This window comes from Notamacropus eugenii, chromosome 1, assembly GCF_028372415.1.
Source record: "Notamacropus eugenii isolate mMacEug1 chromosome 1, mMacEug1.pri_v2, whole genome shotgun sequence".
Taxonomy (NCBI): Eukaryota; Metazoa; Chordata; class Mammalia; order Diprotodontia; family Macropodidae; genus Notamacropus; species Notamacropus eugenii.
Window position 1 is genome coordinate 343,107,580 of NC_092872.1, and position 19,491 is coordinate 343,127,070.

Here is a 19,491-nt window from a genome sequence, read left to right on the forward strand (position 1 = left end):
TTGCAGTGCCACCAAATTAAAGGGAAGAAGATATTTAGTCTTGTCAATATTCAAAACATCATGAACATGATGAAAAAAATAGGTAGAGAGACTAGACCTGTACGTGGGAAATTTCCATATAAGGAAACTTCCTCTGCAAATGTACAACAGCATCCTCCTTGCAACTAAAGGTCCTAGAGTTGCCTGGAGTAAGGAATCTAACTATACATGAAGAGAATCAGCACCAAACCCTAAGAAACCTTCATTTTGAGAACTGATTCACCCAAGATAACAGTGATTTACTCCATCTATTTCTTTTGATTGTTCCTCCAAAAGTATTTACACTGTACCACACTGCCTTCTTTCTAGGTACTGGAGAATTGATCTGAGAAATTACAATTTCCTTCCCTTATTGACAATTTTCAATTCAGGATTATTAAAAAAAGATTTGAATATAAACTATTATAAAAATCTGTCATGATTTGAAACAGTAACTTCTGGATTTAAACCTTTTAAAATTATTACCTCATAGAAAATTAAATAATCATATATTATATTTGGAGAGTAAAAATTACAATTATAATACATAACTAACAACTCTTAAAACACAAGAAGCAATTTATTAACTATAAAATAAAACATGAATGTACCAAGCAAAAAACTTGCAATCCAAAACATACTTACAGTAAAAACCAACAGCTACAGGCAGCAAAAACAAACAATACCATTCGTTTTAAATTCCAACCATAAGAGGCAAAATATTAAACTACTTCTACAGCTTTTTTCTTTTTCAGTTAAAAATTGTTTAGCATGCAGCACACAAAAAAAAATCTAATCTGCTTTGACAAACTTAATAAACTCACCTGATATTATTCTAAGATACTTGCAGAAATCTGCTCTTATGTGCATCTTATTAAATGATCTAAAATGAATACTTCAATACTATACAATCAATACTTCTCATAAGAGAAGAACAGCATTACCCTCTAAGTGAAACTCCTTTGGTAAACTTACATCATCATATAGCTTAATTACTGAATTTCTTTAATGTTTCTTTGGAACCAGTGTTGCTGTAGTGACCTTTTCATGTGAACATCTTCTAAGAGCATTCTGTTTTATTTAGAAATGTAGACTTATAAAATTTTTAGCTAAGGTATACTTTTGAACATTCACCTTATAACTAACAACAATAACCTCTCTGTACAAATGTTACACGATGATATTGGTGTGGCATGGAATATTTACATGGACATACATATGCAAACAGTACATCTGCAAACCAAAATACCAAATCAGGACGAAAAATAAGCAGCATGTTCAAGAAGTGGGTTTTATTTACAGCTGATTTACAAAAACTAATCATTATTTAGTTTGAGCAAGTTCATATATCCAAAGGCCCTGAAAAGACTGCCTATTAATTCCAAAGCAATTCATTCATTCATGGAGAATCATGAATTTAATCAAGAAAAAGTGCTTTGCTTAAAATAAATATAGCAACAACTTCATATGCATATGTACAGATAGAAATACCAATTCATTCATTTGATTTGAATTAAATACCAATTTCTTGTTTCCCACTAAGAGGGTTTATCAAGATATAATTTATGCTGGCATATGTGTATGTTTAGACAAATGTCCATACATGTTCAAATCAAGGGAAACTATTACCAAAATAATCACCTATCCTTTTATTTTTATTTATTTTCTAAGGTAATAGTTCATGCAGAATGCACTTTTTTTCAACAAATGAAAATGTTTCTTTTTTTTTAACAGATATATCTAATTTTTAAAAGTTTTATTTTTTTTAACTAGAGAGGGAAGGCTCGAAAATGATTACAACAGTGCTAATCAAGACATAAGGTTTTTATTAAATATTTATGAGAACAGAAATAAAACTAAATATAGAAAAAAAAAAACTTGCTAAGTATTTCTAACCTTCAGTATTTATAATAGCCTGTTTAGGCCACCTGGATAGAAAGAAAGAAAACATGAGGAGTTTGGGAAATAAGATCATAAGCCTGGCACAGGGTTCACAGACTTAGAGCTAAAAGGGACTTGAGACAACATCTCATTCAACCTCATAATTTTATGGATGAGGAATTGATACCCAGTGACTTGCCTAAGGATATCAAGTAGAAGAGCAGGGATTGTAATCTAGGTCCTCTAATTCCAGTATTCCTTCTATTATGTCAAATTTGCCTTGTTACACTGTATCCAAAGTACAGAAGCTAATTTCTTGACTTGTAAGAATGAGTTTATCTTTCAAAAGTTGGTCCAATAGCCACAAGCCAAAAAAAATATTCCTGCTCATGAAGGGAGGATTAAAAGAGGAAAAAAAGAAAAGATCTATGTTGATCACTTATGAAATTGCTGTGATATAGAGATTATTGTGGCATACGAAGTGAAGAGACTCTTGAGTAATAAAAACTGATGCGGGCAGAACCAAGAGCACAATTCACAAAATGACTAGGACACTGAAAAGGAAGATGACTTCAAAGAATTTAAACGGCCATTATCAATCATATTTCCAGAGGACCTTCTAGGGTGAGAGTAAAATAGATATATTTTTGGACATGGCCAATGTGAGAATTTGTTGGAGATCAGTTGGGAATAAAGGGATGGGAAGGAGAGAAAATATATCTGAATTGAAAAATAATTAAACTAAAATCCTAAAAAAGCAAGCAGTATGGAGACTTATAGTTTCACATAAAATCATCTCTTTTAAGTGCTTCTGTGTATATGGAAATGCTCTTTTTTTTATTAAGTTCAGAATAAAAAAAACATACAAATCGTTTTATACTTAGGTATCCTAGTGAAGTATAATGAGGGCAAGGAACTCCACTTTTCTCAAAACAAAAAGCATTTCTTTAGCAACTATTATGTGCCAAGCACTTCGCTAACAGCTGAGACTATAAAGAAAGGTAAACAACAGTCTCTGTTTTCAAGGAGCTTATAATTAAGTGGGGAAACAACATCCAAGGAAGTACAAACAAGATATAAACTGGATACATTAGAAATAACTAATAAATGGAAAGCACTAATACTAAAGAGGACTGGGAAAGGCTTTTTGTAGAAGGTGGGATTTTAGCTGAGACTTGAAGGAAGTGAAGGAAGATAAGAGGCAGAGATGAGAAGGGAGAGCATTCCAGGCATGGGAGATAGTGAAGAGAAAATGCCTGAAGTCAAGAGATGAAGAGTCTTGTTCATGAACAGCAAGGAGGTCAGGGTCACTGGATCTCAGAATACATTTCAGGGGACAAGGCTGGGGGTTGGGGCAGGAGTAAGAAGAATGGAAAATAGGAAGGGGGCAAGCTGTGGAAAGCTTTATTTAAAGACCTAAATTAAGGATTTTAATTTTTTGTAGATCCAAACCTTGCACAAAGTAGGCATTTAATAAATGCTTGTTGAAATGAAATGAATTTTAATTCAGTCAATATTTATTAAGCACCTACTTTGTATAAGGAACTACGGCCATGGCTAAAAATGAGACTCTTTCAAGAGTTTATCTTCCCAATAAGATCTAATTTTAGCAGCATAATATTAACCTTAACTACTTGGTCCTACAGGTCTAAAACAAAATTAATTATTTTTCTCCCAAAACTTGCCACAATTCTGACCTTCCCTAATATTCTCAAGTGGATCATTATCTTTTTTAATTATCTAGGTTCTCAACCTGGTTTCATTGTCAATTCCTCACTTTCACCCTACATTTTCAATCAGCTAAAATTCTTAAAAATTTCTTTATAACATCTCTCCCATATGTCACTTTCTGTCCACTGACAGTTATTATTCCAGTTTAGGGTCTCATTATCCCTAGCTAGGCTGTTCCAATAGCATCTAGACTGGGCTCATTTCCAAATTCTAATCTATTCTTCTATGAAACCATCAATATAATCTGATCTTCACAAACTTCAGTGACTCCCTATGACCTCAGGAATAAACAAAACAAAATTAAAAACATCCTATTTCATATTTAAAGTTCTTTACAACCTTTCTACCTCTTCGGTAGTCTTACATACTATTTCCTTCCACACATTCTATGTTCCATCCATAGTTACATATTTGTTACTCCTCACATGACACTCCATCATCTCTTGTCTCCCATGCCTTTGCAATGACTGCCCTGTATGGCTAGAATACTCTTTCTCCTCATCTGTCTCTTGGAGTTCCAGCATTCCTTCAAGAATCAGCTCAAATGCCACCTTCTACAGAAGGCTATTCCAAGTCCCCACACCTACTAGTGCCTTCCCATCCAAGGCTACCTATTTGTGTTTGCTTTATGCCTATATACATACATGCTATCACCACCATTAGAATCTAAGCTCTTTGAGGGCAAGACAGCTTCATTTTTGTCTTTATATACTCTATACTTACACAGTGTCTGGAATATAATAAATAGTCTCTTAAAAATGCCTGACTGATTAATTGATTAGTCAATAATGTTGAGCTATTTAAAGGTGATTAAGGAAGGGATGAACACAAAACAAATCTTGAAAAAAGGTGGAGATAAATTAGCAAGGAAAATATATTAAATAAAAATATCATCAATGGTATACACTGAAATCTTAGTTATTACAATAAAGGATATAATGCTGTAATTTCCTAACCTTTTGAAAGCAATAAAACCTCAAAAGCTTTAGGATCTAGAAATATTAACATTGCTTTTGGAAAATAAAGGTATTTATTTTGTATATCTGTGAAATATAAGTAATTTATTTTAAAGGTAAAGAGGTAATTTATTCTTTCTCTATATATATATTGAACTTGTATCTCTCCTATACATCATGGGATGCATATTTCCTGGCCCTGAAGAAAAAAAACTTTCCTCATACTTCATTCCTATCTTCTCTTCCAGGATTAATCAGGCAAAGCCAAATAATCCTGACATCATAACCAACAGCCCCCTGCCACAATCTGGGATACTTTTAAGGGTCTTCTGGGAAGATAACTCACTCCTGTTCATACAAAGTATATGTTCCCTCTTAAATTTCCTTCATGAATTCATAACCCACAGTCTGGAGAAGTAGGTTAACATAAATCTATCATTAGTTTGATAGTTTCTATAAAATACTCAGCTACATATTTTTCTCCCAAATACCGCATTCAATTAATTGACCTTAAGTAAAATGAGCAGAATACTTACCTGTTGGATTAGAAAAATCCAGCATGCTAGTTGTAGGCTGCAGGAGATCAGGGCTGCTTGAGGAAAGAGTTCCAGGAATAGGCATTATAGCTAGACTATGCCTACAATGTCTTGTTCCAAGGACACTGTCATCCTGTGACTGGCTCACATTGCCATCGCTGCAGGAAAAAAAAAAGGTTTCACCTATTACCCATATTTCAAGGAATTTAACAGTAAGCATAATTTTTACTTACAATAACTGTGATATCAAGGGCATTACAAGAAAAAGAAAAAAGGCAATCTTGTTATTATAATAGCAGTATCAAGGGATATTTTTGTCAAGACTCAACTAAAACAATTCAATTTATGCACAAAAAGAGGACAAAATTCACTGCATCCTCCTTTTTTGTTTTTAAGAAGGAACAACCACATATTTTGGGGTTTTAACATGCTAACAATAAACTTAAGAGGGTGGTGGTGGAGAATAAAACAGAGGAAGAAGAAGAGAGGAAGAAAATAAGAAAATTCAAAATCTTAAAGCTATCTCATAAGTGAGAATTAAAGTATATGTAAAGCATGTGAAGTATTCTGAGGACTCGAGAGAAGTCCAGAGAAATTACCTGAATATGCTTCAAGTCAGCAGAAAGCAATGATATCACAGAAGCTTTCACAAAAAAGTCACATTCTAAAAAGCATTATCACACTATCCCGGACAGGATATTTACCTATGAACATTCATCCATGTTCAAAAAACCCTTGATAATATCTTTGACTTCCTTTTGTTTATAACTTTTCATACATAATTTATTTTCAAGTTCTACTGATTTAACTACTTTCAATTCAACACTGATAAGGCATGAGCCAGACAGAATCATGCTGGGCCCTGCATCCAAAAAGTCAAAAAACAAACAGTTCCTTCTCTCAAGGAGTTTATATTATTAAAGGCGGAGGGGAAGAAAGGAGGAAAGAATTATATGTACCTAGATGGCACAATTATGGTAAAATGTGTAGAGAGAAGATGAAACATGATCTAGAAGATAGAGAACTGTCTTTGGTGTTAGGAAGACCTAGCTTCAAGTCTAGCTTCTGACAAAGATTAGTTGTGATCACAAGAAAAAATCATTTACCCTCCTTCTGCTTCTAGACAAGAATCTGAGACTATGTCAGAGAAGAGTTATCAACTCATATCAGTGGATGGAATTTCCACACCAGGAACTCCTTTTGCCAGTGAACAAGACCAAAAAAAGGACTAGTAACCAGGCATTCAGTGAAGGATTTGTGGAAAAAGCTCAGTACCTGAGCTGAGCCTGGAGGAATTTTGGATTCTGAGAGACACAGATGAACAAGTATGTTCTTGACAGGACAGTTTGTGCCAGAAGATAGAATACTGAGTTCAGAAAACACCAAGTCCAAGCCTACAAGAGGTGTAATAAAAAATAAAGCTGCAAAGGTAGGTAACCAGAATGGAATGGACATTAAATGCCAGGCTAAGGCATTTGAAAATTATTTTTCAGACAACAGGAAAGCACTGCAGGTTTTTCAACAGGGGCATAACAAGGACAGAAATATGAAAATTATTTTGGGAAAATTATTTTATCAACTGCATGAAAGACGGATTGGAGAAGAATGAGACCAATTTGAGGAGCTTAAAGTAATTTATTCTTTGTCTCTATTGTCATTATCACCACCTTATTAGATCATATTCCAAATGAGTGCAAGTCTCCAATTAGTTTCCTCACCATTAAGATAACAATCCTTTATCTGCATCCAAGGTGCTTCACAACCTGATACTACCCAATCTTTCTAGTTTCATTTCATATGGCTTTCCCTTCTCTACTCACGCATGTAATGCCCCAGGCCAACTGGACAATTCTCTGTCCCAAAGTACATATTCCTCCTTGTGTCTGCTTAGCTTGCTCTCCAACTTCGACATGGTCTTCCCTCCATTTCTATCCTTCATCACCTAAATCAAATGTTACTTCCTGGATCTTAACTAGAAATAATGCTTTCTTCTTCAGATGTTACCTTTCCTGTGCTCTCACCTTGTTTTAATTATTTTAATACAGTAACTATATGCCATATCATATAATCATTCTAGACAGTAACTTCACTTACAGCAGAAACTATATCTTATTTTTTTTTGTATCTCCAATATTCAGAAGAGTGTCTAGAACATGTTTTTGACTAGACTTGAAAGCTCTGGGAGAGAAATTTCTGCTTTCACTGCAGATTAGGACCTTCCCCACAGCTTATCTGCTTATTCGATATCTAGAGGTGTAAGAGTGCAAATAGAACAAAACACAGTCAGAATGTATAACAGGTAGGACTTCAACCCAGATCTTCTTAACTCCAAGGCCGCTATTCATAATTCCTCACATAGTAGGTATCAGGTGTGGGTGAATTTAATTGAATGCAGGGTTACTGACTAGAATACCAAAAGCTGAGTGATTATTTAGTCCTTTTTCATTCTGATATGATCCAGAAGATTTTACTCAAGGAAAGAATCCAGGTCAGTCCCTTTTACATAACCTATCTGATGTTTTTTGTGTTGAAGATGGAACATGATATGGTGAAAGAAGAAGAAGAGAGTTCAATTCTTTTCTGCCTAAGATACTTATCTGCCATCTGACCATGAGTAAGTCAATGAACTTCTTAGAATCTTTTCATCTTTAGTAAAATAAGATGGCAGTAGATCTTGGATCTGAGATTTTACTGGTATACATAACTTCTGAATGAGTAAAGTCTTTCTACCAATGCAAGGTCAACACTTTCTCTAAAATACAAAGTTTTGAGAAAGCTGTCTCCAACACTGAGGGGTTAAGGGATTTGCCCAGAGTCACAGTCAGAATGGATCAGACTTGAACCCAGGTCATCCTGACTCTGAAGACAACTCTATCCATGATGCCACTCTATCTAAAATATAGACAATAATTATAAGACAAAAAAGTGATAAGTCTCACTACCTTATCATATCTAGATTATTATTATTTTTTAGGAAGTAAATGAACAACTTAGAGAGCATCCTATAAGAGCAACTACAGAGGTGAATTGCCTGGAGACCACATCATCCCAAGAATGAGTAAAAGAACTCTGGGACTAACTGGCCTGATGTGCTTGTCCTTCATTTTCGAAGACCATGACATCAGAGAAATGATGACATGTCTTGCACTTGACTTTGTTCTGAGTGAGGGAGGACTGTGCAAGGGTACCAGCCTCACTTTCTCCTCCTGAGTCATCCGGATCCAGTGACCAGATATCATCAGGATGACTGGAGATGACCCAGGATACAGTAAGAGACCTTGGCCTTTATAAACTAAGGCCTTTTCAGTTACTCAATTGGCCTCATGAAAAGAGTGAGTATAACTATTTCCAAGTATTATCAAGTATTATCATTTGGAGGAGGGATTAGCTTTATTTTACTCGGTCAAAGAGGTAAAACTGAAAACAATGGGTTGGAAGGGAGGAAGAACAGATCAAGGTAAGCAAAAATGCCCTAAAAATGAGAACTAGGAATAAATAGAATGGCCTTTGTAGTGAGTGCTATCCACAATCTACAGGCTTGGGGGCCTGTTTACTGACCATCTAAGCCTAAGGGGCTTGCTAGGACATGTAGCATAATTAGAAATTTAAGGCCCAACTGAATCCAGTAATCATAGGTTCATTAACATAGAGAACATGAAGGAGAATGTAGGTATCACCATGGTAAAGTCATATTTTTTAAGACACACAGACCACTCATGTTTCAAATTAGAAAATAAATCCCTCCTTGATTCACTGATTGGTCAACAGCACTAAGTTATGCCTTTGTAGATATAGAGAACTTCATGAAGACACTAACCAAGAACAAGTACAGCTCTTTAGAACTGACAGACATCTCAAAGAAAGCTACTGTTGCTTCCAAGTTAAGAACATCCTATGGGATACTGAAGGTCCTGGAGATATATTATGTATCTTTCTTAAATGTCTGTATGTATTCCTCTTGTTATTATCTGGTAAAAGGTTTTGGAGGAAGTTTTTGCCATCTGCCTCACTGACTCAATCTCAACAAATCCCAACCTGTACTTAGGACCAGGGTGAAGCCAGCACAAGAAAGGTTACCTATCAGAGGTTCTTTCCCAACAATTGGACTTTGATTTCAATCCAAGTCAGAATACCTGTAGAAGATATTGTTAAAAGGGCATTCCTGTTAAGGTTCTAATCAAACTAGATGGTCTCTGAGGTCCTTTAATTCTGCAATTACATACACAATCCATGCCATGAGATGAATGAAATTATATTCAAGTGGCAAAGCATCCATGCTTGTTAAAAAGCTGTGCTATTATGTACCTTCTAAAAAGAATTAGGTCATTTCTTACCCAAAGAGTCTCCTGAAAAGGGGATGCAGGAATAAAAACAAGACATGGTTGAACAATACACAATTTTCTAATACTAAATTTACTCTGAATAACAAATATATTTAAAAAGGGAAAGAGGTCTATAAGGGTATGACTGAAAAATAAAAGCCCAGTATTGCAAACATGGAAAGGCAATTATTTAGAGAACTAATAATGTAATAAGCAAAAAAAAGGAGTCCTTGATAAAAGGCAGCATATTCTCAGAACACTAAAAGAGATTACTCTGAGTAATCACAACTTACAAATTTGTACAATTTTGTAATTGTTAAACATGGCAATAGGAAACAAAGGATGATTTTCTAGAGCTAAAAAACAATGAAATTTAGCTGGAGAAACAAAAGATTATGAAAGGAAAATTTATGAAAGGAAATATTGAAAACAAATGGATAGGAAGCAGGTCCAGCAATATCAAGTCACAAAATGGTAATTATCAAAACAATTTAATGCTGATTAAAAAGTAGAAGGATTCATCAGTTAAACACATTAGGTACACAACATATTCAAGCAAAAGAACCTAGCAGCCTGGTATTTAATTAATCCAAAGACAACAGCTACCAGGGTAAGGTTCATTACTGGACATAAACTACTAGGAAAACTGCAAACCGGACAGCTGTCAGGTATAACATAGGTTTAGATCAATACCTTATACCACATGCCAATATAAACTCCAAATGGTACATGACATATACATACACAAATGGTCACATCGTAAACAAATTAAAGGATTAAAAAAAATTATTTTGCAGATCTATTGATAAGGAAATGGCTTATTACCAAATATGACAGAGGATTCACAAAAGGTAAAATGGACAATATTAATTAAATAAAAATTTAAAAGATTTTGTACAAATTCAATACAATTAAGACAGGGTGTTTCAGAAGTCTTTGTGAAGTTTTAAGCATTTTCTCTCTCTCTACACACACATACACGCACGCAATTTAAACTATATATATGACAAATCATTCCTCAATTGATAAATGGTCAAAGGACATGTACAGGCAATTTTCAGGTGAAGAAATCAGAGCTATTTATAGTCATATTAAAAAAATAAATAACTACTGATTAGAGAAATAAAAATTAAAATAACTCTAAAGTACCACCTCATACCTAATTAGCTAATATGATAGAAAAGGAGAATGATTAATACTGGAGTGGCTATGAGAAAACTGAGACACTAATGCACTGTTAGTGGAATTGTGAATTGATTCAACTATTCTGGAGAGCAATTTGGAGCTATGCCCAAAGGGCTATAAGACTGTGTATACCCTTTGATCCAGCAATTCCAGTACAAGGTCTATATCCGAAAGAGATCATAAAAAAAAGGGAAAAGAATCTACATGTGCAAAAATATTTATAGCAGCTCATTTTGTGGTGGCAAAGAAAAAAATGGAAATTGAGGGGATGCCCATCAACTCGGGAATGGCTGAACAAGTTGTGGTACCTTAATGTAATAAAATACTTACTGTTGTGCAATAAAAAATGATGAACAGGCAGATTTCAGAAAAATGTGGAAGGACTTGTATGAACTCTTGAAAAGTGAAGTGAGCAGAACCAGATGAACATTGTACACAGTGTAAGCAATACGGTATGATGAAGAACTATGATTTAGCAATACAATGATCTAAGATAATTCTGAAGGACTCATGAGGAAAAATATTATCTACCTCCAAAAAAAGAAATGATGAAGTCTGACTGATTGAAGCACTTTTTTTTTAAACTTTATACTTCTTGGGATTTTTTTTTGGTCGTATGTTCTTCCACAACATGATTAACATGGAAATGTTTGCCATGACTGCACATGCATAACCTATATTGAACTGCTTGCCTTCTCAATGAGTAGGAGAGGGCCAGGTAGGAGGGACAGCAAGGGGACGGAATTTGTAACTCAAAATTTGAAAAAAGGATGCTAAAAAATTGTACACATAATAGAAAACAAATTTTAAAAATCAAAACTATATATGTATATACACACACACACACACACACACACATATAAATACCCAAATATATTGAGCAGATCCACATGTATAAAATAAATATAATATAGAATAGAATAATATAGTATAGAATAATAACAGAATAATAGAATAATAATAATATAGTATAGAATAAAAGCCATTCTGCAATTTATAAATGGTCAAAGGCTATGAGAAGAACAGGCAATTCTCAAAGAAATTCAAGCTATCTATAGCATTATGAAAAACCCTTAAATCACGAATAATTAGAGAAATGCAAATTTAACTCTGAAGTCCTACCTCACATCTATCAGATTTGCCAAGTTGAGAAAAAAAGGAAAATGACCAATTTTGGAAGGGCTTGGAAAAACGGGCACACTGATGCACTACTATTGGTGGAGGTGTGACTTATTCCAGCTTTTCTGGAAAGCAATTCTGAATTGTGCTCAAAAGTTACTAACCTGCATAGACCCTTTGACCCAGAAATGTAACTACTTACTATTATACCCTGAAGAGATAAAAGAAAGAACAGAATCTATATTTACAAAAATATTAATAGCAGCTCCTTTTGTGGTAGGGAAGAATTGGAAAATAGAGTTATAAATCAACTGGGAAATGTCTGAATAAATTATGTAGCATATTAAGAAAAGATGAGAAAGACATGGTTTTGGAGAAGGTTGAAAAAAATTATATACTTTTGCAAATTAAAGTGAATATAACCAGGAAAATAATTATATTACAGCATCAGTACTGTAAAAACGAACAATTTTGACCTTACAAATTCTGATCAAACATGATTCCAGAGGGCCAATGATAAAGAATGCTACAACCATCTCTCCTGAGAGATAGATGAATTAATGATACAGAAAATGAGACACATTTCTTGGACATTTCTAATATGGGTTTTTCAATTTTTTTATATTTGTTACACAGCTTTAGGATTTTTTTTTTCTCTTCAAGATTTGGGAGGTTGGAGAAAAAAAATGCTTGACCCATGAAAAATATACAACTTCACTAAGAAGAAAAAGAGGATAAAAAAAGCTACTCTTCTGATCAACAGAAGAGTGACCATATATCTCTTTTTTTTTTTTTTAATTTTCCCCCCTCCCTCTCCTAGGAGTTAGAGTACATACATTCCCATAAGCAGGCATACCCCACTGAGCTGAGGTCAGGTAGTGAAAGAATATATCTTATATGACTAAGATTATAGATAAGGATTATAAAAGACAAAAACTGAAGTCCAACACACTCATTTTACATCTGAGGAAACTAAAACCAACACACATTTAAAAATAAGGAACTGTGACCCACTGAGGTGAAATATCTTGTCTAAGATTATCTAAGAAAAAAGCCAAGATCTAAATACATGTTCCTTCTTTAAGGTACTGCTGCTTTTATAGGAAAGCCATTTGGTTGCTAAAAGAGGCAATATTTGAGACCAAAGTTAGGAATTATTTTTGATAAATGTCTATATTCATTAGTGAATTAACTGTTCTTTGTAGAAGTCACTTATTAGGTAGTGCAACTTCTGCTAGATTTGTGTTTTTTACTGCTTTGAAAATTTTCTGTTTTCCTTAGCTAAGTTTCCATTAAATATGTCTTTTACAAGCCAAACTACACTATGTATTTAGTGGGATTCAGCTTTTTATGCACTGATTGTTCACTTGAATGCCTTAGGTCCTAAGAGAAGAAAAACAGAAGAATTTAAGCCATATGTCCCCCTTCATCAAACAGGTGAAGTAATACTAGATGTAGAGAGATCAAACAGGGAACTGAAAGCAATTGTCCAAATGAAGAGCTAAAAAGGGGGCTGGTCACAGGAATAACAAGTAACAGAAGACAAAACTAACAGACTTGGTGATGTCAAGCCTCAGGGATATTCAGTTGAGGGGAAAAAAAGATTCAGGCGGGACATGATAGATGTCAAAAAGTATTAGAAGACCTGAATGTTAAAGATGGATTTGATGAATTCTGTTTCCCCATAGAGGACAAGGACAGGAATGGAAAGAAATGGCAGAGAGGCAAATTTAGCCTTGATAACAGCAAAAATTTCCTACCAGAGGTATCCAAGAATGGGATTGAATGAATTTGGAAAGTAATGACTTTCCTACACACTGGAGGTCTGCAAAAAGAGACTGGATGACCACTTATCAGTTACATTAAAGTGAAAGTTCAAGGCAAAATGTACTCTAAGGTCATTTCTAACTCTCTGGTGACTGATTCTGTGAATAACTGGATGAGGGAGCCAAAAAAAAGATTCAGATCCCAAGTACACAGGATGAAAGTGGTAACAATTAACAAAAATAGTTATAGAGAAATTGATTTTGGAATGGCAAAATAGTGTAGTTTTGGACATGATTAACTTGAAGTAGAGATATCCCACAGTCTGAAGCACAAAAATGGAAGCACAAAAACAGGATGGAAACACAGAATTAAGAATCATCCATGTAATTGTCATAATTAATACCACACAGAGTCAAGAGGTCAAGAACAAAGTATTAAAAAAAAAAAAACAGACTCAGGAAAGAACCCTGGATGGAAGACAAGAAAAGAAAGACACACCAAGAGAAACAGAAAAAGAACTCAAGGCATGGGCAGAAGAAATGAGAATACTGCAGATTTCTAAGAATAAAGGGTCAATGAAAAACATCCAACATTGCATAGATAATACAGAATGAGAAAAGACCTTTGGATTTGGTGATTAAGTCAGTCATGATTTTTCATTTTCTTTTAGTTGTTAAGTAAAATTTGAGTTTCAAATTCTCTCTTTTCACCCCCCATCTATGGAAAAGGCAATCACTGTGCTACTCATAATACACATGGAGTCATGCAAAACAAATTTCCATAGCCATTTTCCAAAAAAAAAAAAAAAATACAGTGGAAAAAAAGTTGCTTCAATCCCCACTCAGAAGCCATCAGTTCTCTCTCTGGAGCTGTAAATCATGTGAGTTCTATGGAATCGTCACTGATTGCTGCATTGATTTAAGTAACTAAGTCTTTCACAGTTTCTCACTGTTACATTCATTACAACTGTAACCGTACTTGTGACTGTGTACAATGTTCTTCTGGTTCTGCCCCCTTCACTTTATATCACCTCATGTAAGTCTCCCCACGATTGTTGTTTTTTTAAACCGTTCACCTTGCCGTTTCTTATAGCACAATAGCATTCTACCACAAACACAACTTGCCCCAAAAAGATGGCCATGCCTTCAATTTCCAATTCCAATTCCAACAAAAAGAACTGCTATAAATATTTCTGTCTATAGGAACTTTATCTTTTTTCTTTGATGTTTTTGGGATACAGACCTAGTACTTATACTGCTGGGTCAGAGGGTACGTATAGTTTGATAATCCTCTGAGCACACTTCCAAATTGTTCAACAGAATAGCTGGACCAGTTCAAAACTTCACCAACTATATTTATCATTTTCTTTTTCTGCAGCATTAGACAATCAGACAGGTATGAAGTGGTACCTCAGAGTTGTTTTAATTTGTATTTCTCTAATCAACAGTGATTTAGAACTTTTTTTATGACTACTGACAGCTTTGATTTCTTCTGAAAATTTCCTGCTCACTTCCCTCGACTTTACCAACTAGAGAATGCCTCTAATTTTTATAAATTGGGCTCATTTCCCTATATATTTGAGAAGTGAGGCTTTTATTACAGAAACTTTCTGTAAAGACTTTTTCGTCAGTTTTTTGCTTTCCTTCTAATTTTGGCTGCATTGGTATTGTTTATGCAAAAAATTTTAATTACGTGTAATGAATTGTCCATTTTACCTCTCATGATCCTTTCTACCTCTTGGTTGACCATAAACTCTCCCCTTACGCATAGATCTGACAATTATGTTCCATGTTCCCATATTTTGTTGGTATTATCTTCTGTATCTAAATTATATAACCATTTTGATCTTATCTTGGTATATGATATGAGTTGTCGCGTCTCTATCTCCAGTTTCTGCCAGACTACTTTCTAGTTTCCTAGCAGATTTTGTAAAATAATGAGTCCTTCCCTAAAAAGTTTAGAAAATTAAATTTAGCCAAGACTAGACACTACGGTCATGTACTATACATATGATATACCTAATTTTTCCACTAATCCACTATTCCAGTACCAGACTTTCTGGTGATTGTCACTTTGTAATATAGTCTATAATCTTTGTAATATAGTTTATAATCTTATACTACTAAGCTATTTTCCTTCAAATTCTTTTTCACTGATTCCTTTGATGTTCTTGACTTTTTGTTCTTCCAGATGAATTTTGTGATTTTTTCTAGCTCTAAAAAATAATTCTTTAGTAGTTTCATTGGCATGATACTGAAAAACTAAATGAATTTAAGCAGAAGTGTCATTTTATTATGGCCCACTCGTAAGCAATTAATATTTTTTCAATTGGTTACGTCTTGATTAGTGTAAAGAAGGTTTTATAATTATGTTCATATAGTTCCCATATGTATCTTGGCAGGTAAACTCCAAAATATTTTAGATTATCTGCTGTTATTTTAAATGGAATATCTTTTCCTTTCTCTTCCTCAGTGATTTTGTTAGTAATACATAGAAATGCTGATGATTTATGTGTGTTTATTTTAAATCCTTCAACTTTGGTAGAGTTACTGTGTCAACAACTTCACTTGGTTCTCTACTCTAGGGTTCTTTACTGTCTGCAAAGACTGACAATTTTGTTTTCTCTTGGCCTATTCTAATTCCATTTATATTTCTTTTCTAGCATTTTTAGGACAATATTGAATAATACTGGTGATAATGGATAAACTTGCTTCCTTCCTGATCTTACCGATAAGGGTTTGTGTTTATCTCCATTACAGATAATGCTTGCTGAGGTTTTAAAATATTTAAATAGATACTACTTATCATTTTAAGAAAAGTTCCATTTGTTCATAGTCTGTCTAGTGTTAACAGCAACGAGTGTTGTATTCTGTCAAAAGCTTTTTCTACATCTATTGACATAATCATATGATTTCTGCTATTTTTGTTATTGATGTGGTAGAATATTGAGCCAGCCCTGCATTCTTGGTATAAATCCCACCTGGCCACAGTGTACAATCCTTGGGATATACTGCTATAATCTCCTGGATAATAATTTAAGTAACCATATACATATATATTTGAATCAATATTCACTAGGGAAACTGAACTACTTTTCTTTGTTTTTGTTCTCACTGAATTAGTTATCAAAAGTATATTTGGTTCATAGAAGGAAGATGGTGGGTAGGACTTCCTGCCTTGAATAGCAGCTCTGAGAGACCTCCACCTAAAGCCCCTGGGGGAACTCGGCCCCTGATCTGAATCTCAGCCCTCAGCTTAGCCCTGACAAAAAACTCAAAAGTCAAGTAACTAACTGGGAAAATGCCCAAAAAGGGGAAAAAGAATAAGACAATACAAGATTACTTTCTTGGTGAGCAGGTATTTTCTTCCATCCATTCAGATGAGGAGGAACAACTTAGGTCTTTAGAGGAAGACCAAAAAGTCAAGGTTTCTGCATGCAAAACTTCAAAAGTAAATATGCAATGGTCTTAGGCCATGAAAGAACTCAAAAAGGATTTTGAAAATCAAGTAAGAGGTGGAGGAAAAATTGGGAAGAGAAATGAGGGTGATGCAAGAAAACCATGAAAAGCAAGTCAACAGATTGCTAAAGGAGACCCAAAAAAATGCTGAAGAAATTAACACCTTAAAAAACAGACTAGCTCAAATGGCAAAAGAGACCCAAAGAGCCAATGAGGAGAATGCTTTAAAGAGCAGAATTAGTCAAATGTAAAAGGAGGTTCAAAAGCTCACTGAAGAAAATAGTTCTTTCAAAATCAGAATGGAACAGATGGAAGCTAATGACTTTACGAGAAACCAAGAAATTACAAAACAAAACCAAAAGAATGGAAAAAATAGGAGATAATGTGAAATACCTCATTGGAAAAACAACTGAAAATAGATCCAGGAGAGAGAATTTAAAAATTATGGGAGTACCTGAAAGCCATGATCAAAAAAAGAGCCTAGACATCATCTTTCACGAAATTAGAAAGGAAAATTGCCTTGATATTCTAGAACCAGGGGGCAAAATAAATATTGAAAGAATCCACTGATCACCTCCTGAAAGAGATCCAAAAAGAGAAACTCCTAGCAATGTTGTAGCCAAATTCCAGAGTTCCAAGGTCAAGGAGAAAATATTGCAAGCAGCTAGAAAGAAACAATTCAAGTACTGTGAAAATACAATCAGTATAACACAGGATCTGGCAGTTTCTACATAAAGGGATCAAAGGGTTTGGAATATGATATTCCAGAAGTCAAACGAACTAGGATTAAACCAAAAATCACCTACCCAGCAAAACTGAGTACAATACTTCAGGGGAAAAAAATGGTTATTCAATGATATAGAGGACTTTCAAGCATTCTTAATGAAAACACCAGAGCTGAAAAGAAAATGTGACTTTCAAACACAGGAATCAAGAGAAGCATGAAGGGGTGAATAGGAAAGAAAAATCATGGAGGACTTTCTGGAGTTGAACTGTTTGCATTCCTATATGGAAGGTCAATATTTGTAACTTGGGACTTTTTTCAGTGTTTTGGGTGGTTGGAGGGCTTGTACACACACACACACACACGCGCGCGTGCGCGCACACACATATATGTGTCTATGTATACGTGTCTATATATATATATATAGACACATATATATATATGTATACACACACACACACACACATATGGACAGAGAGCACAGGGTGAGTTGAGTGGGAAGGGATGATATCTAAAAAAAATGAAATCAAGGGGTGAGAGGAATATATTGGGAGGAGAGAGGGAGAAATGGAATGGGACAAATTATCACTCACAAAAGAGGCGAGAATAAGCTTATTCAATGGAGGAGAAGGGGGAGGAAGAGAGAGGGAAAGAGTAAAGCTTAATCTCTTCATATATGGCTGAAGGAGGGAATGATACACTCACTCAATTTGGTATGAAAATCTATATTACACTGCAGGACTTTCCTGTAGGGGAGAGGGGGACAAATGGGGTGGAGGGGATGGTGGAAGGAAGGGCAAATGGGAGAAGGGAGTAATTAGAAGTAAACACTCATGGGGAAGGACAGAGTCAGAGAAAGTGCAATAAATGGGGAGCAGGATGGGATGAAGTTAATGTTACACAATATGACTATTATAGAAGTCTTTTGAAAAACTACACATATATTGTCTATGCTGAGTTCCTTGCCTTCTCAGTGGGGATGGGTGAGAAGGGAGGAAGGGAGAGAGGTTGGAATTTAAAGTATTAGGAATGAACGTTGAGAAATATTTTTGCATACAGCTGGAAAGTGAGAAACATGAATAATGGGGTATAGAAATCTATTTTGCCCTATAAGAAAAGAGAGAAGATGGGGATGGAGGAGGGGAGAGGTGTAATAGAGGGGAGGGCATGTTGAGGAAAGGGGTGATTGGAATGCAAGGCATTATGGGGCTGTGGAGGGGAGAGATGGGGAGAGAATTTGGAACTCAAAATTGTGAAAATGAATGTTGAAAACTAAAAATAAATAAACATTTTTTAAAAAAGAATTTTTCCAGTTTATTTTCTAGTTGTTTTTCTAGTTTTAAGTTGTACGCCTAATTCAATGATAGACTCTTTTCTCTTTTATTAATGTACACAATAAAAGATAAATTTTCCCTTAAGTACCACTTTGCCTGCATCACAGAAATCTTGGTTTGCTATCTCATTGCTAACATTGTCTTTAATAAAACTACTGATTTTTTCTATGATTTGCTCTTTGACCCACTCATTCTTTAGGACTAGATTATTTAGTTTCCAATTAATTTTTAATCTATGTTGTCAAGGCCCTTTATTGAAAGTGATTTTTACTGTATTAGGGTCTGAAAAGGGTACATTTAATATTTTGGCTATTCTGCATTTGGTTGTGAGATTAACATAATACATGCAACAACTTTTGTAATGTGCTTTGTACAGCTAAGAAAAAAAGTTATACTTCTCTCTCTTCCCATTCAATTTTCTCAAGGTTTATCATGTTTAACTTCTCTAATATTCTCTTAA

At 34.5% G+C, this 19,491-nt stretch overlaps 1 protein-coding gene across 9 annotated transcripts in view; it reads right to left on the reverse strand.

Moving 5' to 3' along the window:
- RAPGEF6 (Rap guanine nucleotide exchange factor 6) overlaps positions 1-19,491 on the reverse strand; it is a 225,407-nt gene that overhangs the window by 57,897 nt on the left and 148,019 nt on the right. For all 9 annotated transcript variants that reach the window (XM_072629969.1, XM_072629966.1, XM_072629967.1 and 6 more), the window contains one exon: positions 5,123-5,280. In XM_072629969.1, the coding sequence (XP_072486070.1) occupies positions 5,123-5,280 (158 nt within the window). The remainder of the gene's footprint in view (positions 1-5,122; positions 5,281-19,491) is intronic.